The sequence below is a fragment of the Blennius ocellaris genome (assembly GCF_963422515.1).
Source record: "Blennius ocellaris genome assembly, chromosome: 6".
Taxonomy (NCBI): domain Eukaryota; kingdom Metazoa; phylum Chordata; class Actinopteri; order Blenniiformes; family Blenniidae; genus Blennius; species Blennius ocellaris.
The window spans coordinates 8,211,799-8,229,126 of NC_137655.1; the positions used below are offsets into that span (position 1 = coordinate 8,211,799).

At 42.3% G+C, this 17,328-nt stretch overlaps 1 protein-coding gene across 2 annotated transcripts in view; it reads left to right on the forward strand.

Annotated features, from left to right (window-relative positions):
- hdac4 (histone deacetylase 4) overlaps positions 1-17,328 on the forward strand; it is a 90,925-nt gene that overhangs the window by 9,935 nt on the left and 63,662 nt on the right. Inside the window, exon 1 of one of the 2 annotated variants that reach the window (XM_080497652.1) lies at positions 10,369-10,494. The exons of the other annotated variant lie outside the window; for it this stretch is intronic. Within the exon in view, the coding sequence (XP_080353778.1) occupies positions 10,491-10,494 (4 nt within the window). The 5' untranslated portion in view covers positions 10,369-10,490. Of the gene's footprint in view, positions 1-10,368; positions 10,495-17,328 lie in introns of those variants that run through there. 2 annotated transcript variants of the gene reach the window in all.

A 17,328-nucleotide genomic window follows, 5' to 3' on the forward strand; every position in this document is an offset into this window, starting at 1 on the left:
AAAGCCTCAAGCAAACTTCAGCTGAGTATTGTTTTTCATATTTGTGGACGTGTACAGATGTTATTGCAAAGCAGTTGTACGTGTGTGTTATTTCAATACACCATATACATTTAAACTTTGCTGAAACAACTGCCATTCGTTATATTTCAAGTCTTGAAAGGACATAATCCAGGGGTGGCCAACCAGTCAGAGACCAAGAGCCACAAAAATTGCAGTGGAACTACAAAGAGCCATATCATACAAATTGAGCTGACCAAAAAAAAAACAACCTCTCACACAGACACGAAATGACATAAAGTGAAAATACATATATAATGTATGATACATTTCCATATGGAATTACAAAAGTTAGACAACAGTTGGTAAGGCATGGATTTACAGCGTTAATGTGAATAATTTCACCCTTCAGCCTACACAAATGTTCAGGAACCGTCTGCAAATTCCAAAAGACAGATACTATTAGCTATACATCACTATCAAATTAAGTGCAGTCGTATGATCAAGTGAAGGCTGCAGTGATTTTGGTGGCGCTGCTGTGAATACCAGTTATGTTATTAGGTATTGTTGTGGTATCTGTCTTTGTCTTTGCAGCAGCTTGGATTTTGGAGATGGCCCCTGCACTCTGGTCATGCAGCATGCTGTTCATAGAGAACAATATTGTTTTTGCTGCTCCAAAGACGACTGCTTTTGAAAAAGAGCGAGATTAGCTTGGAGCATATTGCCGGCCTGACACTGACGGGAAAGAGGCATCACTTGTGTGTTGATGACGTTTGGTTAAAGAGTTATTAATGCTGGAACCTTAACGAGCCGAGGTGTGTCTGGGTGTAAACCACCAATTAACTCCAACTTCTTCACATACCTGCTCCGTGTGGCACATTTGAAGTGCGTCTGTACGTGAGCCTTTGTTTACTCACCATTGTGTGCTCTAACTAGCCTGACCTGCCAAATATATTGTAGTGACGACTGTGGTGTGACATTGACGCTGTTGGAGAGCGATGTAGCTGTCATGTTGCTGTGTGCCAAGTGATGCGTTTACGTACAACTTAAGAAAGTCCGAGCTCTGCATTTCAAGCAGGAACTATTTGTACTTTGTGAGAGCTGTGCTCGAATGATTTCAGTTGTTGGATCAAACAGGTGCAGGTTTGCCACCCCTGACACAATCCATCCAAGATCACATAAATTAATGCTACTTCATCACCGCTAAAGACAAAATGTGAATAAAATATATTAGATTATTGTTATACAGACGGAGTCCATTTTCTCAGAAATTGGCATCATAAAAATTCATTTTACCATCAAACAAAAAAGACAGATTGAAATACAATGAAAGCCCTTCATCACATTTCTTTAAATCATTATGACCATAAAGTATTCCTTTCTTCAGATTTGAGACTTGGCAAGCATGAGTAGTGAAAATTACTCCCCAAAAAATTGATGGCAATTTTGCCACTAAACAAGATTCGTGAACACCTTCGATTTCCCCCCCCCCCCCCCCCCCTTTATTTTCCTTCTTGAAAGTGAGTAGATCCCAGTTATTTTTACAACAGAGTCCGTCAGATCGAGCCTAAAGATCTCTCATGTGCCGAAACATTGCAGTGAAGCCAAACACAGGTGGGCACATCCACTCTCATGGCATACGAGAACAGGAGCCTTTAAAATACCTCACAGCTTGCAGTGCGTCACTCCCCCTCTGGAATCTTTTGCACCCCATATCAGGGGATCTGGGACCACGGCTTGGAAACCAAGGCCCAGTTTTCATGTTTTCGAGTGATAGTGAAAACGCTTGTTGCATTTTGGGTATCAATTTACACATCACAGGAGTTTGAAAATGCTCCGACTCAGTTTGAGTGTAGACGGTGGAAAAGGCAACTTTTCTGAAATGCTGCTACTGCACATGCGTATGATGGCTCCACTTAATAAGTCTTCTTCACAAGTACGAGTTGATGAACAATAACAACAAAAGCAGTCTCCAGAGTGGCGTGACAGTCGATCCATATTCTCCTTGGAAACTTAAAGACAGCGTCATGTAAATGAGGCACACATCCATGTTAATATGGCTGCTTTTGAACCTTGTGACAAGTAGGAGCTCCCATTGTCAACACCACTAAAGCAAAGTCCTCCACCACCTTATATAGGTGCCTTTCCTATCATATAACTTTCCAAAAAAATCAAACTGTCCACAGTCGAGTCACACAGTTGATTCTGATTCCGTTACTACTCGTCATATTTCAGCCAAAGCTGTTTGTTTACATGTGTGAGAAAGAAAAACACAGCAACTTGGAGCATTTTTTCCCCCTTTTTCTATTAATACCCAATATATAATATACAAAAAAGTCTAAATTCACAAATCATCAATTCCTCCACAATTATTTTAAAATTACCCTTTAAAACAGAACCAACCACCCTCAAGTCTGTTGCTGTGTACAAGAGAAATTAATAGATGTTAATAAATGATTTTCTCATGAAACACCTTATTGCCATGTCTGTAGGTTTTTTGTGGCATTATGTTGAGAATGTATTTCATTCTTTGGCTGGTTTAAGATTAAGTAAGTAATCAGTAATGAGAAATCCATCATTCATCTTGTATCTAATGGATTTTATTTATGTAGCATTTTTCGTCTGCGTAAGCAGTCCACTAAGTGCGTTACACTGTTAGTCACACTCACCTATTTACACACCAATGGAGGTTTCTGTCATGCAAAGCAAACTATTGGGAGCAGTATGAGGTTCAGTAGGCTCAAGGACACTGAGACATGTCGGAGGTGGAGATGGGAATCGAATCGACAACGACTAATTGGCAGATAACCGCTCTACCAACCATCCAATTCTGGGGGAAATATTGAACAGAATATGAATAGCAGTTTCAAATTTACCGTGTGCATTTTGAGATTCCCCAAGATACTAGTCAATGGGACAAGAGGCAAAGAGAGAGAGACGTGCAAGGAGGAGAGGGGGGTTACAGAGAGAGTGAGTGTGTGTATTATAAATAACCCAAATCAATAATAAAAGACACAGTATCTCACATATTTAGAGTCGGGTCTGGGGTTCTCTGGGGAGATGGATGAAAAAAGCAAACCCCCCCACCCCCACCCCACCATCCCCCTTGTCACTGTGCAGAAATGGGGGGGGGGGGGGGCATGAGTGCACGAAGCTACAAAAATAAGATCTGTTGTCTATTCTCCCTCCTGAGCATGAACAGGCTTGTGGTTATGGTTTGCATGCATGCCTCGCGCATGTGTGTGTGTGTGTGTGTGTGTGTGTGTGTGTGTGTGTGTGTGTGTGTGTGTGTGTGTGTGTGTGTGTGTGTGTGTGTGTGTGTGTGTGTGTGTGTGTGTGTGTGTGTGTGTGTGTGTGTCTGTGTGTCTGTGTGTCTGTGTGTACATTACGAGTCGGACGCCATCCATTACTTATTCATCAGTCCTGTCTGCCTGGTTGCCACAGCGTGTACTTCAGCATGCCTTGCAATCATTATTCGGCATGCATTATTTAAGGCACACGTGCGCGCTGACGCTGATGCAGATAGCTACACAAGCTATTTATCTCGGATACACTCACTTATCGCCTACTCCGGTTCTTGGCTCGGGCTGTTGTGAATAACTCGGCTTCACATTCATTCGCTTGCCTTCAGGGTTTCTGTCAGGAAGGCTGTTTGGCCCGAAGGCCAAGTGTCTTTTATGACAAGGCTGTTTATTCACCAAAAATGCGGTTTTGGTCGAAGATATTCTTTCTTGTAACCAGGTACATCCTCTTGTTGAATTCCACCCTGTGACTACAGCTAATGTTACTCTCATACCCTTATTTTCATTTCATTTACAGAATAACTGTTTTAAAAAACCACAATATATATATTTTTGTTGTTGAATGTATTCTGTATTAAATAGCTGTCAGGGCATTTTTGAGCACCAATCATACAGTCCTGCCTTTGTGAAATGTGTGGTAGAGAGCAGGAGTCTCAATCCCACTGATGACACCGTCATCTTATTGGAAGGACCCTTCAGTCCAATACAGTGTTTTCTACAAATGTGTCTTCACGTTTCGAAAATTGTATCAGAATACACAACTACAAACGGTTGGTGTAGATAATTTTCTTCATTCTTAAATAACTAATCTGAAAACCTCCTCCTGAAAAACCAACAAATTAACCATTTTCTACTCTCTTCTTCACTCATTTTAGAACATATTCTTCTTCCTCTTCTACCATGATCAACTACTTTATCTCATTCTGCTTCTTGCCATACATAGTATATACATAGTTGTTTTTTTTTCAATAGATGGTTTGTTTTTTTCCGCCAGCTAAATTGCACAAGGAATTTATATTTTAATCTCTGAGGAAAGAAACCCCTTTTGACAACAAGTCTTGGGGCAGAAGTAGGAAGTAGGATGGTTTCAGTCTAGAAGTGATCCACATACCAGGAGATTGAAACCTCTGCTCTAGAGTGTTGTCCGTCCTCAGATCAACTGTTCAGGGTGAAGAGTAAACCGCTAAACCCGGAGTGGACAATTAATTAAAAGGGGGCAAAATTAAAATATGTAAAATACTCAGTTCTGCTCAATATAATGACATTTCTTTAAAAAAAAAAAAAAAAAAAGTGCTGCCTGGTTTTGACAAAATGAGCATTGGTAATGGTTCATTCACAAACATAAACTATATTAAATACAGCCACTTTCATACTCTTAGCAGGGATCTGTTGCATGCATAAAATTCAGTAATTGCCACTTTATTCATGAATTTCTATCCGTGTCAATCCTTACAAGGTTCATGACTTTGAAGCTTTTTTGCATTTGAGTCGAGAAAATGTAGTAAACCTGCTTTTATTTGTGTATCTCTGTGTCAAGATCATTTTAACACAACATTGCTTTTCAGAATTTTTTTTCTGAAACCAAGACATCAATAAATGAAGTAGGAAGAGACTCATCAAATCATTGTGACAAGCAGCATGAGAAAAAGTTAGCACAATTTAATGAAGACTGCGAGATCTGCACAATACGTCTGCATTTGCTTTGATTTTTGCGAATCTGACCATCTCACTGTGCTTGGAAACAGTTAAGGTTTAATTGCTTCTGTAGTGTGGTGTTGTTCGCATCAGTTATATGAGTGCACTGGTAGTCTTGTTTTCAGTGTATTGTATAGTCCAGCACATTTTGATAAGCTGCCCACATCCTCCCAACTGTTCAAGTTTCACAAGCTGCAGGTTGATTGTGTTCTTGTCCACAAGTCCATGTCCATACATTGATTTTCACTGCAGAGGCCACCCAATGTTCTCCTGCTCGGTCCCTCAGTCTGGTCACTGCCCTCCCCTGATGGCGATACTCCCTGTTCTAAAAATGAAAACTTGTTTGTGTGTGTGTGTGTGTGTGTGTGTGCGTGCGTGTGTGTGTGTGCATGCTGTTGCGGTTTGGGATCAGTCGCATTAGTTGTTATCAGTTTCATGGCTGCATGGAGCTTAGCTAAGCCTTTGACGTCAACGCCATCCAACGCGCTGATAACGCGCGGCTCTATCGCAGCCAGGTGTGTCGGTGTGTTGTCTGATCAAACAAAACCCGGCTTCCTGGATTCTACGTTGGACTTTCAAAAATAGCATCTGCAAACACGCGTACTGAATCAGGCCACCACACGTGCACACACACCTGTCTGCCCAAACTCACACACAGGCGCAGAAACGAGATAATAAAGCCGTGTGTGAACAACACACTCATGCACCGATTCGTGTTGGATTCACACAGGTTACTTTTCAGGACTGTAGTTGAGATGTAAAATTAAAAGAATTGTGCTTACACCCCTGTATTTAACACCCTCGGCTCAAGACTGTTGGTATGTTCACATTGGGTTGACTGCTCTCACGCAGTTCCTTTAGATTTGTTTTACACATCAAATTGTACATACTCGTTTTTACAACTTCAGAATATCTGATAGTTCTGTATATAAAGTCAGAGTTGGGGGACATGGAGAAAAGGACAACCACATTCAACTCTTGGAAAGATTTTTTTTTTTTTTAAAGAAGTGAAGGAAGTAAAGCTAAAACCTGTTCATCGAATGTCATTTAATGCTTGGTTTGAACATATTTTTATTTGTGGCCAACAAATTGAGCTCGTGAAGGTTCATAAAGAGCTCTTTTTTTTTTTGCAATGATAGACAGGGATTTGATCTCATTTGTGCACACTTGCCAATTGTGCCGTTTGTTTGTTGCACACCTCCCACTTGTTTGAGTCAATATCTGTTACCTCTGAGGCCGTTGGTGCAACGTAGCCACCCTGCAAAGCCGCATATGCATCACGCTGGTAGGAGAGATGCAACAAAGATGTTGGATTAAGAAACTGAAATGGAATGAGACCACTCCTTTTACACTGTTTGAAGAGAAAAGGGAGTGGATTGCTCTTACCCAGGGCAACAGCGAGGAAAATGTTTTTAATGCAGGAAGTCTTCAGTAGAGATCCTGCATGACCCTGAGGTGTGTGGAACAGAACACCCTCCAGACCAAGGTGTTCAATGGTTGTATATACTTGTCTCTGGATGAAGGGTCTGTTGAACAGGGAGAAGCTTGGTGCGTTGTCTCGTCGGAGCGACTGTCCTTTAAAGCTCTGTCAGATTGCATGCGTTTGTGAATGCGTGCTGACAATGTAAGTCGCCTTTCTGATGGTGATGCTGTGAAAGCAGGAGATATGATATATTGAGACAGTCACTATGTAATACGAGCCGGGTACTTGGAAAGACGAGAGCTCACTGGCTGGAATAAATATTTGTGATCAAGTGATTTGGTTAGTATACTGAAACAGAAAGGTTCGTCACAGAGAATGTATAATGTAAGGAAATTGTGTAAGAACATTTAGTTGTATACTTATTAGCACATATGTCTCACAGAAGAAAACCCCTAGTACACTTATGTATTCAGGGTCAACCTAGATTCTCTTGAATTTATAAAGTTGACGAGAGCTTCTGTGACATCATACAGTAAAAGTGTTGTTAAAGACTAACAAAACAAACAGAGACAAGACTGGAGAGTGCCAGACCAAGACATCAATGAGGATTCATAGTTGCTTTACACGATAAAACATGTAGAGCAGCGTCAAGGTAAGCATTGTGGGGAGTATGCATCTTCTGGACATGCAACTCTGTATTGGAAAATGTGAGTGTGGAAGATGGATGGACATTAAAGGAGATATTGATCTGACCTGGCAGTTTATTTAAATGGTGTAATGGTTTGATAGCCATTGATTGTAGAATGGCCATCTTGCTATGGTGACCTGACCCCATGTGGACTATTTACGATAGAAGATGAATGGGTGAAGGAAATATAAACAAAACAAAACAAAAAATCATTTTTCATGAAAATCAAAACGAACACAAATGTTTTCCTTGGAGAACATTTGCATGACGCAAGATCTTTCTAAATCCGTCAGCATCGTGCTGTGCACCAGACTTTGAGTGTTTGAGTTGTTGGTGCCAGCAACAACACGTTCACTTAACAACTGGAATCCTGTCATACCTCCACCGATTTACCATGTAGCTCTTGATGAAGGGGATTATAAAACAGCCACTTTTGCCAATGGGGACCGGCCCGACTGCAGTCATTTTTATTCAATTGCACAACTACCAAGTTAGTTCATTCTGCGGTCAGTCTCATCCTGCAGCCTGAATATCAAACTGTCTATTAATATGACAGCAAGACATCCGTCAGGTATCACCCCCAGTGGAGCTGTGTTCATTAGTCGACTAATTCCATTCAGTAGGCAAGTCCAGCAGCCGCCTTAATTGCTACTCATTATCACTCAATCTAGAAGTCATCACTGATTTGCATGTCACTTTTCATGTATTAATGTGAGTGGGTGCTATGAATCGGCTTTTGTGTCTCTGTATGGGTCACACGTTCCAGCTTTCATGTGCACCACGGTCCTAATAAGTAGTCTTTCTGCATATGTGCGAGTTGATGGACAATAACAACAATGGCGGCAGCCAGTGGAATGACTCACAGTCTATAGTTTCGCCGCCCATAAGAGTAATCCATATGATTGTCCCTGTACTCCAATTGTTCATATTTATAGTGTATTGTTCTGTGGGTGTTTCTGTCATTTCTGTTTAAATTGACATTTTTCAAATGTTGCAGTGTAAACACAAAACCTTTCTGAAACGCAAATGCTAAAACAATGTGTTTTCACTTGACTTGCTGCATAAATGAGGCCTGGAAGTATATGAAACTCATACATTTGTACTAGAAAATGTTTCATGTATTACTATTCAAATGTTTCAAATTATTCACATGTAATTACTACTGAAAAAACTAAATATTTGAACATTGGTAAAATTCCAATGAGTTGTCTTCTCATGATTATGTAGCTCAAAGACAACATGCATAGCTGGAAGCAACTCCTCAGAGAACTGTTTCATTTTGCAAATATACATGAAATAAATTTACCTCCAAACAGTATTTGCTATTTGCACGGGATTGTGACTGTTTGAAAAATGCAAGTCCTTTTGAGGAAATCCATTACATTTTTAAATGAAGAGACGCTTTAAGGTCAGACTACGGGTGTTTTCACACCAGTTGGTGTGGACCAGAGGACACACTGGATACAGACCAAATTGTGAATGGGCTCTCTTTAAACCAAACACGGCACTAACAGAATGGAGTGCCTTGTTCCCATGCCTGCTGAATGAATGCACGGAGAGCATCGCATTCATGTGGATACAGATCCCCAAAAGGTTTTTCATTATTAGCATTGTTATACAGAGCAAGTATTGCTCCTCTCCATGGGCTATTTACTGAACATTGCAAACATCACGACTCTTGTGAGTTGTGGGTAGGTATGGATTTAAAAAATGATCTGACCAAATGTCTGAGAGGCAGTGAATCTTGCTTCAGCTCCATGTTTGGCCATAGTTTGTTTTTCACCGTGTTTCACCACATGTGAAATGCATTGGAATTCTGACTGAGGAAGACTTCTCATCTCAACCTTGTGGTGTACAAAGGGCATTGGGTCTGCATTTGTACTGTGATTGTTTCTCTATCTTAAGGAGGTTTTATGAAGGTGGGCATTTGGCCTACCGCTCAACCCAACACTCTTGGTCTGGTCCTTATTTTTCCACCTGTTTGGCATAGATGGACCTTGCCAGGAGTACTAGACTGCAGTTGGCATGACTCTAGTGATCGTGGAGATACACAAACTGTCCCACCACTGGTTGGTAGTGATCCCTGTGTGACAGAGCAGCGGAACAAGAACTGCGTCAGACTGTTGGAGTGGGATAAGATCGCCAGATTAGCTCAAGATCGTTGGCAGTGGCATATTCCTGACAATGCCGCGTGCTCCTCTTATGAGCAATGGAGTTAACATAAGCTGCTGTGATAGCTATCATACTGCTTTCACCAAAATTGGACTGTAGATGCTGAGACCACTTCTTCAGTGTGGCCCAGAGTGTAGTTTTGCTTTTAATCTCAGACCAAAAACTCAACTAAGTCCACCTAAATATGGCCGATGTGAAAACCCCTTAAGGATAGGGTAGGGTTTTAGTTGCAGTGACAGCTGAATTGCAGGAAATTAGTGTATGTGGGGTATATCAAAGTACTGTACGGTTTACTGACGCTATAAAAATAATACTAAAGTAAGGTAAGCTCATTGGTGTCAGCCAAGAGACAACCAGGATGCAAAAAACAATGAAGAGGTAGCACCATATCCATTTTTGCCAATGGCTTTGCCTCACGAGTAATGCATGCTATATATAAGAGTTTGTGTGGGAACAAGAGAAATGCCTGTGACATTTCATTGCTGCAAAGTGTTCAACGTGCAAAGCCACGCAGCATTTATTTTCAAGTTAACTTCACAGCTGTCTGTGCTTCTGACTTGCTGCTGTGTAGGAGGACTTTGCTGAGGAGTCAGAGTAGTATATGTGCAACAATTAGAGCAGATAAAAAAAAAAAAAACGGTATTTACAACACTGAGTTATGTTCAGGGAAAAGATGCAAAGGTTTTGTGTAAAAGCAGAGCTGGAATTTGGTCACAAACAGCCTACCTCGCTGTTGGTAGGTGAGTCAGGAGGCAGAGGGAGCAACACTCACAACATGCTCAACATGCCTGAGACTGCCCTCTGATGTCAGAGAGAGGGAACGATAGAGAGACGGCGAGAGAGAGAGAGAGAGAGAGTGGGAGGGGACCGGAGGAACAGAGGGAGCGAAAGAGAGAGAGTGGCAGCTGGAGGGCAGAGCAAAACACGTCAGTGAGGGAAGCAGAGCGAGGCGACAGAGTGAGAGACGGGAGTGTGGGAAAGACGGAGAGGGAGAGAGATCGGCTCTCGCTACCAAAGCCAGCGTTGGTCTGCTGTGTCTTCAGGCTGTGGCAGACTTTTACGGCTCGGTTCAGAGTCTCACTTTTGGCTACGAATACACTTTCTTTCACTTGCGCTCCGCTATTGTACCTTACACACACACACACACACACACACACACACATACACTCACACAAATACAGGCGTGCGCCAACCGGACAACACGGCGTAACTGATGGGTAAGTACTGTTGTTTTTACGAGCTGTTCGCTGTATCGCAGTATAGTAATCTGTTTCAATTGTGTTGAGTTGGAAGTCGTGAGTCTGGAGTTTATTTAGTGCTCATATGTTCATGTAATGCTCTTATTCTGTATGTGATCCCCAGACATGCATTTGTTTGTACACATACATGTTTCTCTATTTGTATAGTTTGTCCATATAAGAAGCGTGTGTGTGTGTGTGTGTGTGTGTGTGTGTGTGTGTGTGTGTGTGTGTGTGTGTGTGTGTGTGTGTGTGTGTGTGTGTGTGTGTGTGTGTGTGTGTGTGTGTGTGTGTGTGTGTGTGTGTGTGTGTGTTTGAGTGCATCTTCTTTGGCTGCGTGGGTGTGCTGCTTTGAGTAGTGACAGTGTTTATTGAATGGTACTGATGTATGGAGGCTCACTCAGCACCACTCAGCGCTGCCTTTAACTGAATGGAGCAGATGGCAGTGGCTGCGCCTGTCTTTCTGCACGGTCTTTTGTGTACAAGTGTGCGTTTGCAAGAATATTTATGAAAGTTTGTGTTTGAACGCAGCACGATTTAGGCTTGTGACGTGAAAACATACAAAAGACGAGGGTTTTTAACTTATGTTTGGTTTTTTCCTGATGAAAGCACAGACGGACAGTAAATTATCTGCCCTCTGGGGTGTTTTTTGCAGTTTAGTTTGCATAATGTGCATGCTGTGTCACCATGTGGCTCTGCTTTATGTGTAATGCCTGATTCCAGTTTACTCCAGCCCCAAAGTAACAGTTTTGCCGCGATTTCATAAAAGTAGCAGTGAGGTGACTCTGTGCACCCAAACAAGAACTCTGTGGACTTGAACAATCTTTCAAAGCACTTGATTAGCTGCTCTTTGGATTTCTGAATCCACTGGAGTCAGTCTGTGGGAATCGTCGGAGCGATGAGGGAAAACAAAGAGATAGCGGCGCACGCTACTACTAACTAACGACTGCACTCCGGGGACATGCACTGCGATGAGCATCAACACACCAATAAACTAGTACTCACCCATTCAGTTTTCAAGCGATGTGTTTGGTGCCCATGCAGGCCGTTTGTTGGACCACTTGCTCACCCTCATTGGTTGACACTTCACCTTAAGCCCCACCCTTCATTCCCCTCTCTGTCCAACCGCTGGCCACAGTCCCACCGGTCGCCATGGTGTTTGCCTCCCTCCTCTGCGATCATCTGTGTCAGTGGGGCTCCCCAACGGGGTGACACCATGTCAGCGATTGCCATTCATTGTTAATCTGCACGACCAAAGCCAATGGCACATGCCTTTTTTTGGGGGGGGGGGGGAATTTGTCAGCTTTGTTTTTAATACATGTTAACACTGGCTGGATATATATGAATTGTGTGAGAGGGCTTGGTTTCCCATAAACTGTGAGTAAACATGCATGGGCTGGGGGAAAGGGAGAGGTGGAGAGGTTCCCTTTGAGTGGGGGCGAGGAAATTCCCTCGGGAATCCTAGTCTATAAATAACTCCTGTCTGTCTGATCCATGATCTGAGCCCGATCACGGGAGAGAGACAGAAGGTGATGGAGGGGAGGAGAAGGGGCAGAGTTAAAGAGTGCGAGACACACAGATTGATTGGGTGGATGGAGAAGACAAGGCACAGCCTAACAATTTTACCAGATTTGTTTGTGACTGTCGTATGGAAATCTGACAGCTTTATGGGATTTTCTCAAAGTAAACAGAATTTCCTGTTTGTCGCTCAGCTGTTTATCTCACTTCCGCCCTTTATAGCTTTAATGATCATGTAGCTGCTGAAGACCCCCAGGCTTAAACATGCTGTGAATCTCCTATTTACATTCATCAACTGCATTGGTGAGTCAAAGGAAAAGCAAATGATTTTGTCACTCGTGTCAATTTGTTTTTAAGTGGCAATGATGTAAGACTTTCATATATCTCTGGTTGTTTCTTATTTTAGACGGATATATCAACATTTATTGTGAGCCACTCTGTGGTGTTTTCATTATCATGTCCTGATGCTTTCAGGATGAGTCAGCTTGTGCATCCAGCTTTCTTCCTATTGGCTGAGCACCGCAGCCTCACAGCCGTATTCACGGAGTGGCGTCCTTGTGAGATTGACTAATTACCTCATGTGTGCGTGCCCCCCATTGGGTGTTTGTATGTTTGTCAAGGCTCTGTTTACTATAAACATGCTTTCTGAGGATTTTAGTATTGAGCAGTAATCCTTCAATCGTGTCAGCCTGACTGTGACCCGTCAGTGACACAAATATCCGTCCTGCGTGCTATCAAAACTTTGGGCAGCTCTTCAAGACGGCCTTGATATAATCCAGAATAGACTTGTCCTGCAAATAGTGGAAAAACAGAGTCAAATCCCTGTGATGTTTGGGAAAAAGTGCCTCATGGAAATGCCATCAAAGTGCACATTTTGATGAATCTCGGTGAGGGAAGAAACGGTTACCTCTTTAATGAATACCCACTGTAAAATTTCTGGTGGTTTGAATTTACCTTTCAAATTTTATAGCTTAAAACTGTGTGTAATTAACATGCCTTGAAAGCCTAACTGTAAATACTGTCTCGCCTCAACCAAAGTTAGCAACAGTCTCTGTGATGCAAGCGCACATGTGCAGCGAAACCACATGGGTTTGTTTTGGGGTCAGCGAACACACGGCTGGAGGCTTTGCTCTGGAGGTTTTTCCCACTTCTCAGTGGATAAAGTTTCTAAAGTCTTGCCGTTAATTTTTACTGACGTGTATCTGCTGGTTTTATCCAGATAAGGTTCACAGGTAAACAATGTTTCTAATATAACAGCAATAAATATATCATGCATGAATTGTGAGTAAGTTTTCACACAAGGGGCTAATGTATTCACAAAGGACCTTATGATTAGGTGTACGAGACAGACAATGACTTTATTGTCGCTGGCTTTGTTTTTGAATTCCATCCATCCATCCATCCATCCATCCATCCATCCATCCATCCATCCATCCATCCATCCATCCATCCATCCATCCATCCATCCATTGGTCTTGACTCAGTCTAGGTCCCTTAAAACTTTAGTCTTGTCCTGGTCTTGGAATGCTCTGATCTTGGGTTAGGTGGTCTTAACTGCAACACGGCTGTGACCACCATCGAAATGTTGCCGTCTGAGCAGCTTTGTCCATTTGATCATTGACATGTAAGTAGAGCTGTAAAGGGCAAGTCTGCCACCAGTTACGCTTTGACTCTCAGTGAAGATCTCAGACAAATCTCTGGTTTGGATTCAGAATTTTGTCCAATGACTTCTATGTGAAATAAAGTTAGAGATGGCGGCAAAAGGAATGATGCAACAGTCTGCAGGAATTAAATGTGTCCATCACAAATAAGATGCCAAACATTTATCAAAGAATCACAAAAAAGAACACATATTTTACTCTTGCTGGCCGGTGCCGAGTAGACAAATAGTCGTGAGCAGGATAAAAAGGGGATTTGAACCTTTTTACATGTCCTAGTGAGACAAAGTCTCAAGTAAAGGTGATTTGCATGGTTTTGTTTTCTTGGAAGATGCAAGATTACCTGGAAAACATTGACGTACAGGGCAACAGAAATGCTCTGGCCTGGTTGACAGTACTAACCATACTCCAGGTATGTTTTCAACATCAGAGCTCTTATCATGCTTAATGTACGGTGATAACTGAGTCCGGATCAAGTTTTTCTCGCTGGATACATTTGGTCAGGTGTTGTTCAGCCATAAAACTTGACCTACAAAAGCAAACACGTTCACTCTGGATACTAAAAACATTTGGATCTGACACGTCGCTGTGTGTTTCAGGTAAAAGCTGTAATGTTGACACATAAATAAATCAAGGTTCCTAAGTGCTTGGATGCGTGACTTTGTGTAGCTAACATCCGAGTCTGCAGCCAGCAATAGCTCTCACTGCACAGTCTTAATGTGCCAGCCAGTGTAGTTGGCCTCCAAGCATCTTGTTGGGAACAGTGATTACATCGCCTCCTGCTTTCTCACTCTATCTCTCGCTCGCTCTGTGCTGACGGCACTTGGAGCCCCTTAGTTTGAGGATAAGTGGCTGTACATTTCTTTCCTGCCTTCCTTTAGATTTGATCAAAGATTTTTAACTGATCATCCCTGTTAACACGTTTTGAAAAAAACAACAACATTGATAATCACTCTGTTGTTCTTTCAAAAGAGACCCGGGTGTTATTTTAACAGCTCACATTGTGTGGAGAAAGATAGATTGAAAGTCCTACATCATGTGCATGCACTTTATTGCATTTCATGTTGGGCATATGTCTTGTTTTTTCCTTTCTTGTTGCACCTGGTGGATGAGTCTGTTGGAGGTAAAAGCTGTTGCTGTGGTGGCTTGAAGTTACTCCTCTTTTCCACCAGAGATTATAGTGTCTGTTTTTTTGGGAGGAGGAATTGTGTGTATATATCTAATTAAATATGACATTGTCACCTTTTTTTTGGCAAAATGTGTTTTCCGTGGAAACCTTAATAACCTCTGCTATGTCTTGACTTGTTTGTAGGTAAAAAGCCACCACATTATTTTGCATAGCGTTTGATTCATTCAGATTTATTTTCCTAATCATGCAAGTGAAAAAACACTTAAGGCTTTTCTGTATGGAGTCATAGGATCAGAATGTGTAGTTTATGTGGTTGCGAGCCCATGAAAACAAACCGCCTTTGTGAAAGCCCCTGTGGGATGCCAATTGAGATAGGCACTTGTGTATGTATATGAACAGTGTGTAGTTGATAGCTGGTGCCAAAGCCCCATTGAGAGCAAATTGGGATAGCATTTGTGTCGCTCACCTAACCCCATATGGGAAAATTCACATCAGAGATGGCGTTTCTGTGGGACTAAAATAGCTGGGGCCCTGGATCCCCCAAGCTACAAAGGGCCATAAGTGTGTGAGAGGGACAGACATGGGTGCCAGGCAAACAAAAGGTTTTGTTTGTTTGACCTCATTGTTTACCGCTTATTAGTTCACTGCCTGTTAAATGTGTGTGTAAACAGTCGACAGGCATGTTTGTGTATATACATGCGTGCTGAAGGCTCGCCACGGTTCGCTCTGAAAGGCTTTTGTCTTGGCCCGCGCGAGTGATTGGCACCAACGATTCCGAGTGAAAATGACAATCGCTGGCATTTTCTTATGAGGGTCTTCTGATTGGGTCGTTATGTCGAGGTGAAAACATGCACATTTGTAGGTCAGGGGTTCAGGAATAAGTCAGCACAACATGTAAACACAGCTGCCTTACAATCCCTGTCACGTCATGCCAAGTGTTGCTAAATACATCTGACGTTTTATTATAGGGACACTGAGTTGAGGGATACAGACCAGCCAACTTACATACCTGCTGCTAACGTCAAGCTCCTGAACAAGTCCTTACAAGTACAGCGATGCCATTAAACGTGCACACATTTGCACCAGTAAAGCACCAGTTTGTCTGGCCTGGCCGTCCCCCCCCCCCCCCCCCCCCACACACACACACACACACACACACACACACACACACACACACACACACACACACACACACACACACACACACACACTCTCTCTGTCCCATTGGGTGGTGTCGAGTTTCCCTCCCGCATTGAAAACCTGCCCAGTTACCAAAGATGTCATTGGCTCTCTCAGCAAGTAGCTGCAACTCCATCACCGCCTCATTGGTCACTGGGGGGGTTGCTGGGACATCTGCGATAGGCTGGGGGTGCTGTGCACCAGTTTGTGGGTATTGATCACCGGCAGAGGGCTTGGCACGGGCCAAGGTGGTTCTCCACAGAGCAGATATCGATCGGAGAAGGCTGAATGACACACAGGAGGGTTTTGATCTTGAAGTGGAGGATTTATGTGGTTGCTTCACTCTGAATATGTTCTGTTTTGACTTATGTGTCAGGTTTTCCTCACTTGACATTTACATTGGCGTCCTCAACATGATGGTGCTCAGTAGTAACACTAAACGACACTGCCAATCTCAGATGGAAAATCAAAGCCTGCAATTATGCACAATGAATGAAAGAGCACGGTGACGTTGTTTGATCAAGGTACGCCACATTCCAGTTACATTAGGAGGATTCAAAGTTGGCAAACAGTCTTGTTTGTGTTCCTGTTTCCCCTGTGTTGTGTAGGGTTGTAGGCTGTTTGTGTGTAAGCTTCAATGTTGTTTGCTTGTCACAGAGAATTAATCTGATTGCACTAGTTCCCCAGTTTGTTGCATGTCAACATTAGTCTTTTTTTTAATTTTTTTTATTGCTCTTTACTGTCCATGTTGCAGCGTCGCAACAGGCCACTGCCACGGATTATTTATTTAAAGCAGATTAAATGCCGCAGATTGTAGGAAGTAATGTAACACAAGCAGACGGTCATATCCTTGTGCAATGCACTTGGATTGCACAGATTAGTTCTGCTAGGTTTTTTTGTTTTTCTTTTTTGTTGATAAACATGTTTTTAGTTGATAAACACTAAACACTTGATTTTCAGAGCAAAGTAAAAGTCAGCCACTCGATCAAACACAACAGAAATGTGTGAGACCTACTAAAAACTCCAGTGATTAAACAATAAAATACACAATCAAGTGGAATTAAGAACTTCATCATACAGATGCATATCAATTAAGTAAATGTTAGAGGAGATTGCTGCTTGGTGTCCATAGGGAATAGATAAATAACTCTTCTCTTAAAAGTTGGACGTCTTCAAGGTTTGGTTTTACATTCAAACTTCTTCATAAAGTCACGTTATTGCTTTTATACTCGCAATAAAACCTGCGTTTTATCCTTGACTTATTTTACCGTGAATTTTTCCAGTCAAAAAGTACAATGTGTTTTCAGCCTCAAAATGTGGAAAGATTGG